Source organism: Micromys minutus (genome assembly GCF_963924665.1).
Source record: "Micromys minutus genome assembly, chromosome: 9".
In the NCBI taxonomy this organism is placed as follows: Eukaryota; Metazoa; Chordata; class Mammalia; order Rodentia; family Muridae; genus Micromys; species Micromys minutus.
The window spans coordinates 21358188-21374332 of record NC_137978.1 but is presented as its reverse complement, the minus strand read 5'-3'; the positions used below and the strand labels follow the sequence as shown (position 1 = coordinate 21374332).

General features: G+C 40.9%; 2 protein-coding genes across 2 annotated transcripts in view; one reads left to right on the top strand and one right to left on the bottom strand.

The window, feature by feature from the left end:
• Positions 1 to 16145, top strand: part of CCDC171 (coiled-coil domain containing 171) — a gene marked incomplete at its 3' end in the record, with an annotated part of 277402 nt that overhangs the window by 77209 nt on the left and 184048 nt on the right. The window contains exon 11 of the mRNA XM_080920918.1: positions 9950 to 10052. Coding sequence (XP_080777044.1) covers positions 9950 to 10052 — 103 coding nt within the window. The remainder of the gene's footprint in view (positions 1 to 9949; positions 10053 to 16145) is intronic.
• On the bottom strand, positions 12543 to 13550 carry LOC308424051 (glyceraldehyde-3-phosphate dehydrogenase-like; the record flags this gene model as incomplete). Its single annotated transcript, XM_080920919.1, has 1 exon — positions 12543 to 13550. The coding sequence occupies one exon, from the start codon at positions 13548 to 13550 to the stop codon at positions 12543 to 12545; it is 1008 nt and encodes a 335-aa protein (XP_080777045.1).

The following is a 16145-nucleotide window of genomic DNA, read 5'->3' as shown; positions in this document are numbered from 1 at the left end:
TGTCCATCCTTATCTTTTTTGATAACTTTTAGTTGAAAGTTGATTTTATTTGATATTAGAATGGCTACTCCAGCTTGTTTCCTGGGACCATTTGCTTGGAAAATTGTTTTCCAGCCTTTTACTCTGAGATAGTGTCTGTCTTTTTCACTGAGGTGTGTTTCCTGTATGCCGCAAAATGTTGGGTCCTCTTTACATATCCAGTCTGTTAGTCTGTGTCCCTTTATTGGGGAATTGATGTTGAGAGAATTAGAGACCAATGATTGTTGTTTCCTGTTATTTTTATTGTTAAACGTGGAATTGTTTGTGTGGCTGTCTTCTTTTGGGTTAATTGAAAGAAGATTACTTTTTTGCTATTTCTAGGGTGTAGTTTCCCCTCTTGTGTTGGAGTTTTTCATTTATTATCCTTTGTAGGGCTCAATTTGTAGAAAGATATTGTGTACATTTGCTTTTGTCATGGAATAGTAGCCTGGGCTGACATTTGTGTTCTCTTAGGGTCTGTATGACATCTGTCCAGGATCTTTTAGCTTTCATAGTCTCTGTTGACAAGTCTGGTGAGATTCTGATAAGTCTGCCTTTACTTTACTTGACCTTTTCCCCCTTACTGCTTTTAATATTCTTTCTTTGTTTTTTGCATTTGGTGTTTTGACTATTATGTGATTCAGGGCATTTCTTTTCTGGTCCAATCTATTAGGTGTTCTGTTGGCTTCTTGTATGTTTATGGGCATTTTCCCCTTTAGGGAAGTTTTCTTTTATAATTTTGTTGATAGTATTTACTGGCCTTTCAAGTTGGAAATCTTCTCTCTCTTCTATCCATATTATTTTCAGGTTTGATCTTCTCATTGTGTCTGGGATTTCCTTGATGTTTTGGGTTAAGAGCTTTTTGCAGTTTGCATTTTCTTTGACTGTTGTGTCAATGTTTTCTATGGTGTTTTGTATTTCTTATGTTTTGTTGGTGATGCTTGCATCTATGACCCCTGATCTGTCTTCTACATTTTCTATCTCCAGGGTTGTTTCTCTTTGTGATTTCTTCATTGATTTTATTTCCATTTTTAGATTCTGGATGGTTTTGTTCAATTCCTTTACCTGTTTGATTATGTTTTGTTTGTAATTCTCTAAGGGGTTTTTGTGTTTCCTCTTTAAAGTGCTTCTACCTGTTTCCCTGTGTTGTCCTGTATCTCTATAAGTGAGTTATTATCATCACGAGTTGGGATTTTAAGTCTAAATCTTGCTTTTCTGGTATGTTGGGGTATACAGCACTTGCTGTGGATGGGGAACTGGATTCTGATGATGCCAAGTGGTCCTAGTTTTTGTTGCTTAGGTTCTTGGACTTGCCTCTTGCCATCTGTTTATCTCTGGTGTTAGCTGGTCTTGCTGATTCTGACAGTGGCTTGACCCTCCTAGAAGCCTGTGTGTCTGCACTACTGGGGGACCAGCACTCTCCCAGTGGGGTCTAGTTATAGAAAACTGTAATAAGGGTCAGCTCTGGGTGCAGGTGGAAACCTGAAGGATCCTGTCCTAGACTGCTGCTTAGTTCCTGTGTCCTCAGGGCCCCCGGGCAGGTTGCTCTTGGGTCAGTAATTTGAGCAGAAGTGGTGGTCTCATCTGTGCTCTCAGATGGGTCAGCATTCTTGTGAGACCTGCTCTCTATTAGGAGGCTCTGGGTACCATTTTCTCTGTTTCTTATTATGGTAAAATATAGGAGTATAAACTTTATACTATTAGCCTTTTGTAGTGCAAAGTTATCTAAATATTTTTTTACATATTTTTTTTATTGATTTTATTCTCAACAGACCAAGGCAAGGTGCTAGGTAACATCTTCAGTAAGGTGGAAGGGCAGCCAAGGCTGATGCCTGACATTAACTTCAGGCTTCCACGAGTACAGACGCTCATCTGCACAGGTGTGCACATACACACGACATCCCCCAAAGTAGACAAAAGAAAACAATCATGAAAATATCAAATTAAAAACCTAAACCTCCAAAATAGAAATTTTGTGTTGTTGTTTCTTAAAACCCTGGCTAGTACTTTGAATTAATACTTTTTCCTATGAAGAGAATTTGTCTTATGAAGAAATTTTTACCTCTTGTTTTTTGGTTTATTCATTTTGGGAACAAAATTGTTTCCATGGTCCTCTGTGATCTTTCTGAAATTTATTTTAATCATAGGCATTTTGATTTCATAGCATATAAATGTGCAACATAAATCTCTCATGGCTACTTCGTTCCTCATACCAACAGTACATTTCTAGTTTAGGTCCTGTTTAGGACTATTATTCATGTCTTGGTCTTAATTTTCTCTGCTGCATTGGAAGAGAAAAATTAAATCCATTTATTTTATTTAATTAACTAATATCCTCATTACTTTTAGTGAAGTCCATGGTGTTTCAGGAAGTCTTGAAGTAAAAAATACTACTGTGTAACCTAGCACAGCATAGACTGAGATTTAGTACTGAAAGGTAATTTAGAGATAACCTAGCCCAGGATACACCAAATATTAGTAAGTCACCTACAAAGAATTTGCTTTTCTGTTTCAAGACATATAAGATAAATATAAAACATATTTTTGGAAAATACAAACTGGGTAATACCAAAGGCTTTTCTTTGGGGGGGGGGGAGTCAGGGCCTCAGTATGTAGTTCTGGCTAGCCTGGAGTCACTATGTAGGCTGGCTTCAAATGCACAATGAGCCTGCCTCTCAAGTGCTGGGCTCAAAGGAGTGTCCCCCATTTTCAGCTCTCCCCTCTTTTTTGAATTTTAAAAGCTTTATTTAACAGTTATAAACCTAGATGAATTTAATTACACTGAAATTCTTATTCATTGTCTGGTTAGTAAATTATTGGCTTATGGTGACTCATAGAATTGAGTTTCAATCAGTTAAAGGGTGCAGAAAATCAGTTTTATATTTCCATGGTCATGAGACATGAGCCCTAAAAGAATTTGCCTTTAAAATGTACTGATCAAGGGGACAGAGCAGGCCATTAAGAGTGTCTGTTACTCTTGCAGAGGTGAGGAGTTTAGTTCTTAGGAACCCCACTGGGCGGCTCACAGCCTCCAGTAGCTCCAGCTCCTGCAGCTCCTAGCACTCTCCTGGGCTCCGCTGGAATGTGTACCACACATGCTCTTGCATATACTAAAAAAGAAAAAAAAAACCCCTCAATTTAAAGAATTTAAAATTAAAATTAAAAAAATATAGCTCTTGATTTCAAATCTGTGAATTGAACAGTCAGCTAAACTGTATTTCTAGTAAACGCTGCTTAGCAGTTTTGCTTATTAAAACCAGCCGGAAGCGCAGCAGCCGCAGCCAGGCTGTCAGACAAAGCTGAATTTTGATACTCAGTTCTTTTGAAACAGGGGAGCTTTCATTTTCAATTTGCTGTTATTATGACTTGCCTTGTGCTTTCTTCAATGAAATTTCCCTAAGTCCATCCGTTCTCAAGATTTGTTTTCCTGCTCCTCAGTAATATTTAGTTAGAGCTCCAGGAGAGGCCATATATTGAAAAGGGAATTCTAGTTCTCATGAGATTTTGCTGAAAAGACTGTTGTATTCTCTGAAGAACTTATGATTGAAAAGTCATGTGAACATCTTCTATGCTTTGGGGACTCAACTTACTGCATAACAACAAAGATTGCTCTCATTAGATAGAATTTTGGAAGTGCTTTTTGAATGTTATGCTTTGTGGCATAGTTCATGTTCTTTGATAATATTTTTGCTTCAAACGTTCTATTGGATTTGGTCTAAAGCATTTTTCTGAATTTTGGGGCATGTTCAAAACTAATGGGTTAATAAGTTTTATTGTAAAAATATGATAAAAATTATTGATTACTGTTCACAGAGAAAATAGTAATAATATCATGAGCACTGTTTTAGCTCATGTAAATATCAACATTTCTCTGATTGACACTGTTAAGTAGTGTTAACCAGAGAGAGAGAGGGAGAGAGAGAGAGAGAGAGAGAGAGAGAGAGAGAGAGAGAGAGAGAGAGAGAGAGAGAGAGATATTTTGATTTATATGAAGGCCCTGTAATGACTTGTATTTGAACTAACCCTTGGAAGGCTTGAAATATTAAAGTATTGATCATTAAAAAGTAGTAGAATCATGAAATCTCTGATTTAACTAGCAGACCAATCTGTTGATGGACTCATAGTTTGATGATATTTTTGGCAAGCAGTACAAACTTCTGAAGTGAGGTTCTGTTACAGAAAGTATGTCACTAGAGTATTACCATTGGGGGGGACAAGATTATGTTTTGTTCCAGACCCCTATATATTCTGTGGCTATGAGGTGAGCATCCTCATTTAACAGATGTTGGAGATAAAGTATTCAAATATATGAGCCCATGGAGGCTATTCTCATTCCAACCAGTGTGAAAGAGAGGGTGTAGTGCATGCATTTCTGAGTCTGTGTCACCTTGCTTACTGGAATAGTTTCCAGATCCATCTACTTCCTGCAAAATTCATAACCTTTCTAGATTTACTTTTACTATTTTTAAGAATGTGTGTATGTGCTTGTGTGTGTGCATGCACGTGTGTGTGCGTGTTCTCGAGCACACTCCTGGGCAGTGCTCATAGGGGCCATAGGCAACAGATTCCTGTGTGGAAGTGAATGTACAGCTATGCAGTTGTAAGCTGAGGGTGCCCAGAGCCTGAAGTTAGGTCCTCTAGGAGAATATTATTTGCTCTTAACTTCTGAGCCATCTGTCCAGCCTCCAATTTCATTTTTCTCTGCAGTTAATCAAATCCTGCTGTTTATACCTTGTTTTCAGTAACCACTCACCTGCTGACGCACGTCCAGGATGCTGCTAGTTCTTTGCTGTCGTGAATAGTGCAGCACTAAACATGGATGTGCAAATTTCTCTGTGGTCGGTTCTAGTCCATGGGTGCATGCATAGGAGGGATATGGTGGGATCATTTGGTAGTTCTAGCTTTGGTTTTTCAAGGAACTTTCATGCTCACTTTCATAATGGCTGTGCCAACATACATACCTACCAGCAGTAGATGAGGTTTGCATTTGAGTTAGTATCTTTGTTATCAGTTTTCTTGATAATAGCTATCCCAACAGAGTGAGATGAAATCTCAGTAGCTTTTAAAGATATTTATTCACCTATGTTTATAAGTATTTTGCCTACACACATGTCTGTGTACCACTTACTTGATGTCTGGTATCCATAGAGACCAGAAGAGGACATCTAATCCCCTGGGACTAGAGTCATACAGATGGTTGTATATTCCTGTTGGGCACGTAAATCTAACCTGGGACCTCTGGAATAGCAGTCAGTGCTCTTAACTGCTGAGCCATCACTCCAGCCCTTTGAAGTAGTTTTTTTTTTTTTTTTTTATAAATGTATTTAAAAAAATATTTCTTAGATTCAAGGTTCCTAAAGCTTAGAATTCCTGAGACTGTTCAAAATTACCCACTGAAGCCATGCCAGTACCCTTCCCAGCATTCCTGAGGGTGTGTGGTGAGACCCATCTACAAGCACTGCTGGTAAAGGAACGGTGCTAGACCATAAGTGAGGTAACCCAGACCCAGAAAACAAACATTTCATGCTATCTCCCATCTGAGCTTCCTAGCTCCGAATCATCACATACAAGTGTGGTCTTCAGATGGAGACAGTTACAGAAAACACAACCAGTCAAAGTGTGGAGCTGTGCAGCCCAGTCCCTACCAACACATCTACAACACAACTCCTGCACCTCAGCCTCAGGGAACATTTCAGAAGAGGACACTGAAAGATTGTCAGAGCCAGAGGAACAGTAGGAACAGGGAGTTTGCTGTTAGATTGTGTCTCTGAGGAATGTCAGAAGCTACACTTATGATGTCTTGTTAACATGGCTGCCTAAACATGAACTGAACAAGGGCGATGTCAAAAGCCATGCTAAATGTGGATGGAAAAGCTCAGGAGGCCTCAGCCCTACATAAAGGACTGCAGGCAACTAAGAGCTGCTGAGAGTGGGAGAAAGAGTCTGCTCCAGAGAAGAGTGCACACACACACACACACACACACACACACACACACACACAGAGAGAGAGAGAGAGAGAGAGAGAGAGAGGGAGAGAGAAAGGAGAGAGAGCAGCTTAGCTCTAGAATATGTGAGGCAGCCTAACCTGCTTGAGTGTGGTGGTAGCATTATGCTTGCAGATCCCAGCTGCTGCCTTCAATAGTGAAGAGCCCAATAAGCCCAAGTAGGAATAATAATACTAACAAAATAACCACTGTAAACAAACGACCTTATGGATATCTGTGGGGCCATATCTGTCAGTGCCACAGCACACTTTTTTCAAGTTTAGACACAACTTTTGTGCATACACTGTAGTAGTCTAGGTTATGAAAAAGTCAATAAATTTGAAAGGTTTAAAGTTATACAGAGCAGACTGAGAATATAGCTCAGTAACTGAGTGTTAACTTAGCATGTACAAGCTCTAGGTTCAAGCCCTAGTACTGCAAAAAGGAAAAAAAAAAAAAAAAAAAAAAAAAAGGAAAATGATGCAAAGCCTATGAATAGAATAGAGTTCTTATTCTTATAGAAGACAATGTGGGAAAAATAGCAAATATGAAATATTAGTGAACACACACCATGTAGCTAGTGGGTTTAAAAGAAATCACGTATGAAAAAAAAAACTTTGAAAACACACCAAACTTTATGGGGTAGTAGTGTTGTGCTTAGGAAGGATGTTCAAGATGAAACATCTCAAACCAGGAACCCAGCATCCTACCCCAGAGACTTGAACCTAACTTGAGACAAGTGGAGAGAGCAATGAAGGGGAAGAACGAGATTAAAAATAGAAGAAATCCACCAAAAGTTGTTCATATGAAACATAGCTAAATTGACAATATGGGTCGTCAAGGAAAAAAAAAGAGGATCCAAATTACTGAACTGCAGAGAAAATATCAATAAAAATAATTATAAGATATTACCTGGAATACCTGTTTGCTAACAAGCTAGATAATTTAATTAAAATAGGCAATTTTCTAGGAAGATAGAAACTACCAAAATAATTTAAAAAGAGATAGAAAACAAAGTAAGATATTTAAATTTTTAAATAGAAAAAAATCTTAAAATGAAAAGCATAAGCTATATTGCTTCATTGGAAAATTCTAACCGTTTAAGAAGACTTAATACAAATTCTCTGAAACAATCAGAGTGAAAATACTTTGTATTCCCTTCTGTGGTTAGTAATACCGTAGTGGTAACCAACCCAGGCACAGGCACAAGAAAGCCATATACAGTAGCTTTTTGAATTCAGCTGGTAGAAATCTTAGCGTTGGACCAGCAAACACAAGTTTTAGCAGGAGAAAAAAAAAGGGATTGTAATCTTTACAATGTGGAATTTATCTTTGAAATATAAGTTCAACAGACTACTATGTCTTAGGGTTCTTCCCATACCATGCCATAAACACTCCCCCAAAAAGTCCAGTTAATTACATCATTTATCCATCTACCATTTTAGTTACTAGGTGCTGGCCTTATGATAAATATATTTTGGTGAGGGCAAAAAAAAAAAAAAAAAAATTCCCCTCTTCACAAGGCTTCTTTGAACTACATACGTTGAGAATAGAGCCTTACCATGATAGGTACCCTGATGTCTGTGAGAAAGGAAGTCAATATAGCCAGGGTCTGAAGAGAAATTTTCTGGAGTGGTAACTGAGCTGAGACCTGAATACAGAATTATACACAGTAGCCCCTGACCCAGTTTTTGTGGTGCTGTGGATTGAACCCAGGACCTTGAGCACACTAGCCAAGCACTATATATCCATCCCTAACCATCGGGAGTTCACTATTAGTTGTGGCTAATGGTTTCAGTGATCCGAGACTGACTGTAGTCCTAAAATATTATATGGGAGAGTCTAGAAATGAAGAGTTCCTAAGTTTCAATAAAGTCATCTGAATAGAACAATGATTTCTCACAATCCTGCTGCTCAGGACACATGAGGCACTCACGCTGTGCACACGGATTGCCTGTTAATCATTCTCATCCCCAGGGATCAGGCAGGATCATCCTAATGTCACAGACTCTTGTGTTCAGGTAACCCTTATTTCATTTAATATTTTCCCAGGCACAAGTGTAGCAGTACTGACAATTCAGGTAGCTCCCCTCTCAAACTGCAATCGCTTAAGGAAAAAATAAAGAATAAGATATTTTAAAAGAAAATGGCTATATTGATATTTTTAGAAAATATCCATGATTATAATTGTTCTATCTTAGCTATTACTATTAACCTCTCACTGTGCCCAATTTATAAATAACCCATATCATAGTTATATATGCACAGAAAAGCATGTCCTGCCATATTTGTCTTGTTTCGTATTTGTGTACATTCTTTCACTGCTAGTGAGGGGTTTTATCAGCTTTTACATAAGTATGTTTTCTCACATTAAAAGCAACTCTTCTTTGGCCTCTTCTCCATTTCAACTTTTCCTTTTTCTTTTTTCTCACCAAGAAAGGGTTTTCTGATGTTTTCTTTTCCATTTCTTTATTTTATACTTCATTAGGAAAAAACAAAACAAAAACCCAGGCTTACATCTTATGCAACCTGATTCATTCTGGGTTACAGCTACACTGTAGCCAAAGACATTTCCTTCAAGTCATGAATGACTGGCATGCCCAGTTGAAACTGGAACTCTCCTTGATACATTCCTTCTTTGACATTGTGCTTTCCAATTTCTTTTCTTCTTTTGGGGTGGCTAGAGATGCCAGAGTTCCTGAAGACTGGGCTCTTTTCCCTTCCCATCAAACACACTAAAGGCGAGTTTTAGACAGTGGCTGTAAATGATTCCCAAATGCATCCCTGGCATTGTGGCAGTGTCTGTCAGACACTGCCTGTCACAAAACTGCTCATTTCCACATATTCACTTAAGACCTCTTACCAGGCGCCGAGCTGGGACCAGGGACAACTTCTGTGTCTTTCCTGGAATTTGTGAAAACAGTGAATTCTTTACTCTCCCTGCCGACTGTGGACAGGCACACAAACAGACAAGTGAGAAAGCCAGAGAACAGCAGCAGCCTCAGTGGCTTCTGTCATCCAGTGCAGAGCTCCACCCAGTTCCTTTACTTGAAGTCCTTAGGCTTAATCTTGATTCCTCCTTTTATTGGGAGAGTCCAGTCAGTGCCGTGTAACCCACTGTGGTGTGGCTGGGCGTTCTACCTACTATGGCTCTTTCCTACGCTGTGTCTGGTATCCCCCTTCACTGCTAAGACCATCCATCAGTTGACTTCTGCGCTACATTCATTGGTTCTGACTGCATTCACTCTTGTCATCTGACGGTTTGCATTTGACTGCAAGCAGAGTTTTACAAAAAGTGTTTCGGAGTTTGTCCTTAGTTTAAAAACAGTATTTATCCACTTTGACTATGTGGTCTATGTATATATGCACATGCATATATGTATGCATACCTTATTATGTATGTATACTCACCCAAGGCCAACAGTAGAGTGTGCTAGCCTTCATTGCTCTCAAGCATATCTTTTGAGACAGGGCTCTTATCAAACCCGAAGCTTTCGGATTTGATCTTGAGTCCCTCAGTGGTGAGGTCATGGGTGTATGCTGTCATATGTGGGTTCCGCATGGGTTCTAGGGATTTGTTCTCAGGCACCCGTGTGTGTGCAGTGAGCACTTTCCCACCAAGCCATCCTTCCAGTCTCCTGTTTCTGTTTTATTGTCACCAAATATTTATCACTTATCAAAGCATTATTTAGAGGATAGAAAGGTTTGTATATGCAAAGTACTTAGGACTGTGAGACACTAAGTTCTCAGTATACAAAAGTCTAAAACTTCGTATAGTTGCACATTTGACCAATTAACATGTCTAAGACAGAGCTTATTAGTAATGGGCTTGAATTGGGCAATTAATATCTTGTTTAGACTTAATTATGCTATATAAATTCACAGTAAAGTCTTCAGCCACTACAGTATGTAACCTTATTATGCATGCTTTTCTCCTTAATTAAAAGGCTAAGAAGCACCAGGCCTTCCTAGTGGAGACATGTGAGAATAACGTGAAAGAACTGGAATCCATCTTGGGCAGCTTTAGCATGTCAGCGCAGTGGACATCAGGTTAGTTGAAGGTATAAAATGACAGATGCATCTGCCAGTGCTCCAAAGTCACTCCAGTTTGGGAATTCTGCAGATGCCTCTGACAGTCCCTCATCTCTACAGGCTTTGATTTGATGACATGGTAAGAGCGGTTCTCACAGCAGTCAGTTGGCCTGACTGGCTGGGAAAGGGTGACGGAGTGTGGGCCTGCTGCTGTCCTCTCAGACTTGATTTACAAGTGTTGAAGTCTGTGTGGTTGGACAGACAAGGGCTTTCTTGCTGTGTTCTGAATCCAACTGAGAGAAGAGTCCTTACAGTATACCTGCAAGGGGAACAGATGTTTCCATCACACTGAGCCAAATTCTGAGGCAACCTTCAGCAACTTAAAGGTCATGCATTCAAAAGGTTATGCAGGACACAGGCTGTGTAGGAGTGTGTGTTTCATACTGTTGCCTACTAAGCCTGTTTTCTCATGTACATATATGCGCTCTGGAGACAATAGTGCTCAGGTAATTATTTTTTGATTTAATACTAATCCACTTTAACATGATGACAGACTTAAAATATTGGGTAGAAATGCTTTGGGGACTAGCCAATCAGGTTTACAATATCTACTTTCTTAATTTTTTTTGTGAGTTTGCATCATGTATGCTTACAGTAGCTTTGCACTGAACCTTTTATTTTTCTACCTGTTTTCTTTTGCCTCAATTTCAAGGTGTTTCTATGATGTGATTATATTCTTAAGGACATAAAATTAAATTCCCTTATATATATTTTTGAAGATAATTGAAAGTGGTTTGGCAAGGGAGTATGTTTTTGGGGGAGGGAGTGCATTTTAAGGCAGGGTTTCTCTGTGTAGCCATGGCTGTCATGGAACTCAATTGTAGACCAGGCTGACCTCAAACTCAGAGATCTGCTTGCCTCTGCTGCCTGAGTCCTGGGATTGAAGGCATGGGGCATGCCCACCTGGTGAGAAGGGAGTTCTTTAGGAATGGAATTTTAGGGAAGTTTATTGTCCTGGAGCCAGTGGAAGGATCTGATAGGAAGCAACACTGTAGCTAAGGGCTTGCAGATCTTGCAGCTGGCGAACTGTTAGACATGTACTATACACTGTTGAGTTTTCAGTCTGCTTTTCTAGTTCATGCCTTTAGCTGTGATTTTATTAAGTTCACATATAACTTTTCATTCCTATTTTTAATAATGACTCAAAGACTAAGATAAGAGCCTTGGCTGCTCTTCTAGAAGACCTAGGCTCAGTTCCCCACAAACACATGGTGACTAACATCTACCCATGTTTCACTTACATGCATACAGAAAAATATAATAACAGTGTATGTGTGTGTGTGTCAGTCTGTGTGTGTGCACAGTGTACGAGTGCGCACACACATACACACACACCCCACAGCATGTCAGTGGAAGTCAGAGGACAGACATCTTGTATATTCAAGTTCCCTTTCTACCATGTGGATCCCAGAGATAGAACTCAGTTGGTCAGCCTTGGTGGCCAGTGCTTTTCTTCTAAGCCGTCTTGCTGGCCCCAGTAACTGTATTTTTAAACCTTAGATTCTATACAAGTGTGCACACTACATGTTATGGGAGATACGTTGCCAGAAAAGTACTGTGTCCTTGGCTAAGGATTCTTGGGTTGGTATAGAGGCATTGTCATTCAGTAGATGGAGACGATCATTTGTTCTTAGTCATTCACGGTGGATCTATTCTTCTTTGGTGCAGGTTTTGCCTTGTGCCTTGTGAAGGGCTCCTTTGCCTTCTGACTTCTCATTAAGTTGGGACAGTTGGTTCCAATAGGAGATTTAAGAGGCTGAAAGAAGAAGTCAGGACATTATTATCTCTCCCACTCAGTTCTGGTCCAGCCATGAAGTAGCTTCCCCTTTCAGTAGATGGATCCTGTTTCATAGGTGGCTCTTGACAGACTGAGATGACAGTGTACCTTCCTGTTGACCCTTCAGGCTTAGTGTAGGGTTGCCCTTGTCTGATTTGGTCTGTTGTGATGTATTGTTGACCCTGTGCCTGCCTGCGTTCCTGTCAGTGGTCTCTTAAATAGACCTGTTGTGAGGGAGCTGTTTCCCTCAGGCTTGCATACCTACTTAGGATCTGTTTCATCCCTGTGTTGTTACTACAATGGATTATCTTTCTATTTATTCTAGCTCAGGTTGGATTGCTGTTGTCTATTTTCTTCAATCTGCTTTATCCTTGATATATTTTTTAGCTGCAATTTTATTAAATCATTATAAAACCTTCTTCATTTTTATTTAAATATTCAACATTAAAATCAAGTAGTTGCTTTTTTTTTGTGGGTGCAGTGAAACTTTATTGATTCAAGAGAGTAGGGAGGGCTCCCTAGGCCCTTTCTATTATTATGGGGATCTGGGATGGAAATTGTGAGGGATATGCTCAGTGTTGGGGGCCAAGTTTGGATGGGATTCCTCAGCAACTGAGGGCCTCTCTCTTGCTCTCAGTGTCCTTGCTGGGGGGTGGGTGGTCCAGGGTTTCTTACTCCTTAGAGGCCATGTAGGCCATGAGGTCCACCACCCTATTGCTGTAGCCGTATTCATTGTCATGCCAGGAAATGAGCTTCACAAAGTTGTCATTGAGAGCAATGCCAGCTCCGGCATCAAAGGTGGAAGAGTGAGAGTTACTGTTGAAGTCACAGGAGACAACCTGGTCCTCAGTGTAGCCCAGGATACCCTTTAGTGGGCCCTCAGCTGCCTGCTTCACCACCTTCTTGATGTCATCATACTTGGCAGGCTTCTCCAGGCAGCATGTCAGATCTACAGCAGATACATTGGGGGTGGGAACACGGAAGGCCATGCCAGTGAGCTTCCTGTTCAGCGCTGGGATGACCTTGTCCACAGCCTTGGCAGCACCAGTGGATACAGGGATGATGTTCTGGGCTGCCCCATGGCCATCACCCCACAGCTTACCAGAGGGGCCATCCACAGTCTTCTGAGTGGCAGTGACGGCATGGACTGTGGTCATGAGCCCTTCCATGATGCCAAAGTTGTCATGGATGACCTTAGCCAGGGGGGCTAAACAGTTGGTGGTGCAGGATGCATTGCTGACAATCTTGAGGGAGTTGTCATATTTCTCATGGTTCACACCCAGCACAAACATGGGGGCATTGGCTGAAGGGGCAGAGATGGTGACCCTTTTGACCCCAACCTTCAATTGGTCCCTGACCTTCTCCAGGGTGGTGAAGACACCAGTAGACTCCACAACATACTCAGCACCAGCATCACCCCATTTGATGTTAGTGGGATCTCGCTCCTGGAAGATGGTGATGGGCTTCCCATTGATGATGAGCTTCTCATTCTCAGTCTTAACTGTGCCATTGAATTTGTCATGGGTAGAGTCATACTGGAACATGTAGACCATGTAGTTGAGATCAATGAGGGGGTTGTTGATGGTGACAATATCCACTTTGCTAGATCCTGAGCAGAAGGCAGCTCTGGTAATCAGGCACCCAATATGGCCAAATCTGTTCACACCAACCTTCACCATCTTGTCTAAGGAACGAGGCTGGCACTGCACGAGAAGATGCAGCTGTCTCTGGAACAGGGAGGAGCAGAGAGTCAAGTAGTTGCTTATTAAATATTGAGCTATTCTCAGTAATTGCTGTCAAATATTAGATAATTCTGTTGTTTAATTGAAGTGGAATGGTCACAAATTATTATCACGAATTAATCTTAGCCCAGCTTTGACAGTAGTTGCTAAGTGTTTGGGTTTTGTGGTTGTATTAGGAAGCTTTCTGAAGTGAGTGTAACCCATGAGTTTGTCTTCAGATAGCAGGTGATCAAAGTTTGTGCAGGAATTCTTAGGGCTTTATGTACACAGAGGATTGCCTTTACTTTCTCACCAGTGTGGCACTTACACCTCGTTTCCTGAGTCTCTGGCACTGCTTTGCCTGGGCACTGCTCTCTGTATTCCCATTCGTGCTCCCCTTCAGTCCTCTTCCTTGACTGTCAGGATGATGAGTGAACATGGAAGCTCTAAACTTTGAATTAGAAGATGAGTCAGTTTCAGAGCTCTCAACCTGTAGCATAATAACTCTGGTTAATAATGGTCCATTGTATATTGTATTAGAAAATCGTGAAGAGATTAGACTGTAATGTGTCCTTGCTGCCCTCCCATGCCCACAGAGTAGTCATTATGTATAATGATGGATGTGTTAATTAACTTAATTGTGAGGATCTCTTCACAGTGTGAATATACAACAAATCACTGCATCGCCCGAACTCATAGTCAATTATTCTTCCGTGAGGCTGGAAGAGAACAGCAGCAGAAGTTGTGAGAGCATGGGTCTCCTCTGCTCCAAACTGTCCAGGCTTCACATACCATGGAGAAGCCGAAGTGTAAGCAGTGATCGGCTCTGTCTCCGCATCCGCTGAACTGGCTGTTGTTAGCCCCCGGCCTGGGTTCTGGTCTTCTAGTTTCCTGTCTGTTCTTGAACACACGGAACATTCTATTGTCTTTATGATGAACATTGTTTCTAGATGGAGGGCTGTTTTTATTATTGTTGTTGCTGCTGCTGCTGTTCTTGCTGTTTCAGTGGTGTGTACCTGCATAACTCCTTCTTACTGTCCTGACTGGGACACTTTCCTTTCAAGTGTCCCTGAAACTTACTGCATAGTCTCCTGTGTTCTGCCTCACCATCTTTCTCCATCTTCTTTGGTGGACTTTGTTTGTGTGCTTTAAAAAGACTGCTAATGTCTGTTTAAATTTCTTCTTTTTATTTTATTTTTTTTTAAGACAGGGTCTTGCTACATAGCCCTGGATGGCCTTAAAATCGCTATGTAGACCAGGTTGGCTGTGAACTCACAGAGATCTGCCTGCCTCTGCTTTCTGAATGCTGAGTTTAAAGGAACCCAACAGCAAGGCTGGCCTGTTTTACATTTTAATCTCTGTAGTTATCAGTGTAGTAAAGAATAAGTGTAGTATTCTAAATTATACTAGTCTCTGGGAGTGTGTGGCAGTCACCAGGAAAATGGACCTTGAGTGGAGAAGATACACAGTTCTTTATGTAGAACTTTCTCCATGATGGCTTACTTTGTCAGGCGAGACAGCCTCCTGTGTGTAGTCTGGGACACTTATCTTCACTGTGTTTCCTACCTGCTATGGATACTGACGAAACACTGCTTAAATCCCCATTGTTCTCCACTGACACTACATTCATGATACACACACACACACACACACACACACACACACACACACACACATCAATACACACATGAACAGAGCAACAGAAATGGAATGAAAAGTTTGGTTCCTGTGTGTGTTGTCTCTCTGATGGTAGATATCCTGTTCACCATTGCTCTGTCCAGCTTATGAATTGGAGGATCTAACTAAAGGTTCAGTGAGGAAGGTTTCTGTCTCCTGAATGGATGCTTATGCTACTGAGTTATATAAGATAGCAAGTTGAGCAGGCCATGGGGAGCAAGCCAATAACAGAGTTCCTCCATGTCCTCTGCCCTGCTTCAGTTTCTGCCTCCAGGCTCTTGGGTTGAGTTTCTTTCCTGACTTCCCTCACTGGCTGAGCCTGACCTGGAAGTTGTAAGCTGATGTAATTAACCTTTTCCTCCTCAGGCTGCTTTTGGTTATTGTTTGCACAGCAATGGAGAAACAAACAAAGCCAGTGCTGCTTTCAGACTTGGTTGGAATATTTCCTCCATCTTTTCTGACTCTGTCCCCATCCATAGTACATTATAGTTTCCTTCCTCCATTCATTAACTCTTTGTTTGTCTGCATTTTGAGCCTCAGTTTCACTGTGCAGTGCTGGCCAGCCTGACACTCTATGTAGACCAAATCAGCAGTGTTAATGAAACCATTGAGTAGTTCATTCTTGTAGTCGTTCTTCCTTGAGAATTAGGAATCAAAGCAGTCAAGCCTATAGTCTGGAAGGGAAACAGATCCTTCACTCTGTATCATGCAAAGCAATAGTGAGGCGAGCCAGCATTATTTCAACATTTGATGTCAGGAACCATGGAGCCTTATAGCGAGAGAAGCAACACCACGTGCTGATTGCTGCTTCCTGGAGGGTCTTAACCTCATACTGAAAATGCTGCCATCTGTCTGACACCATGAGTTTTCAGATTG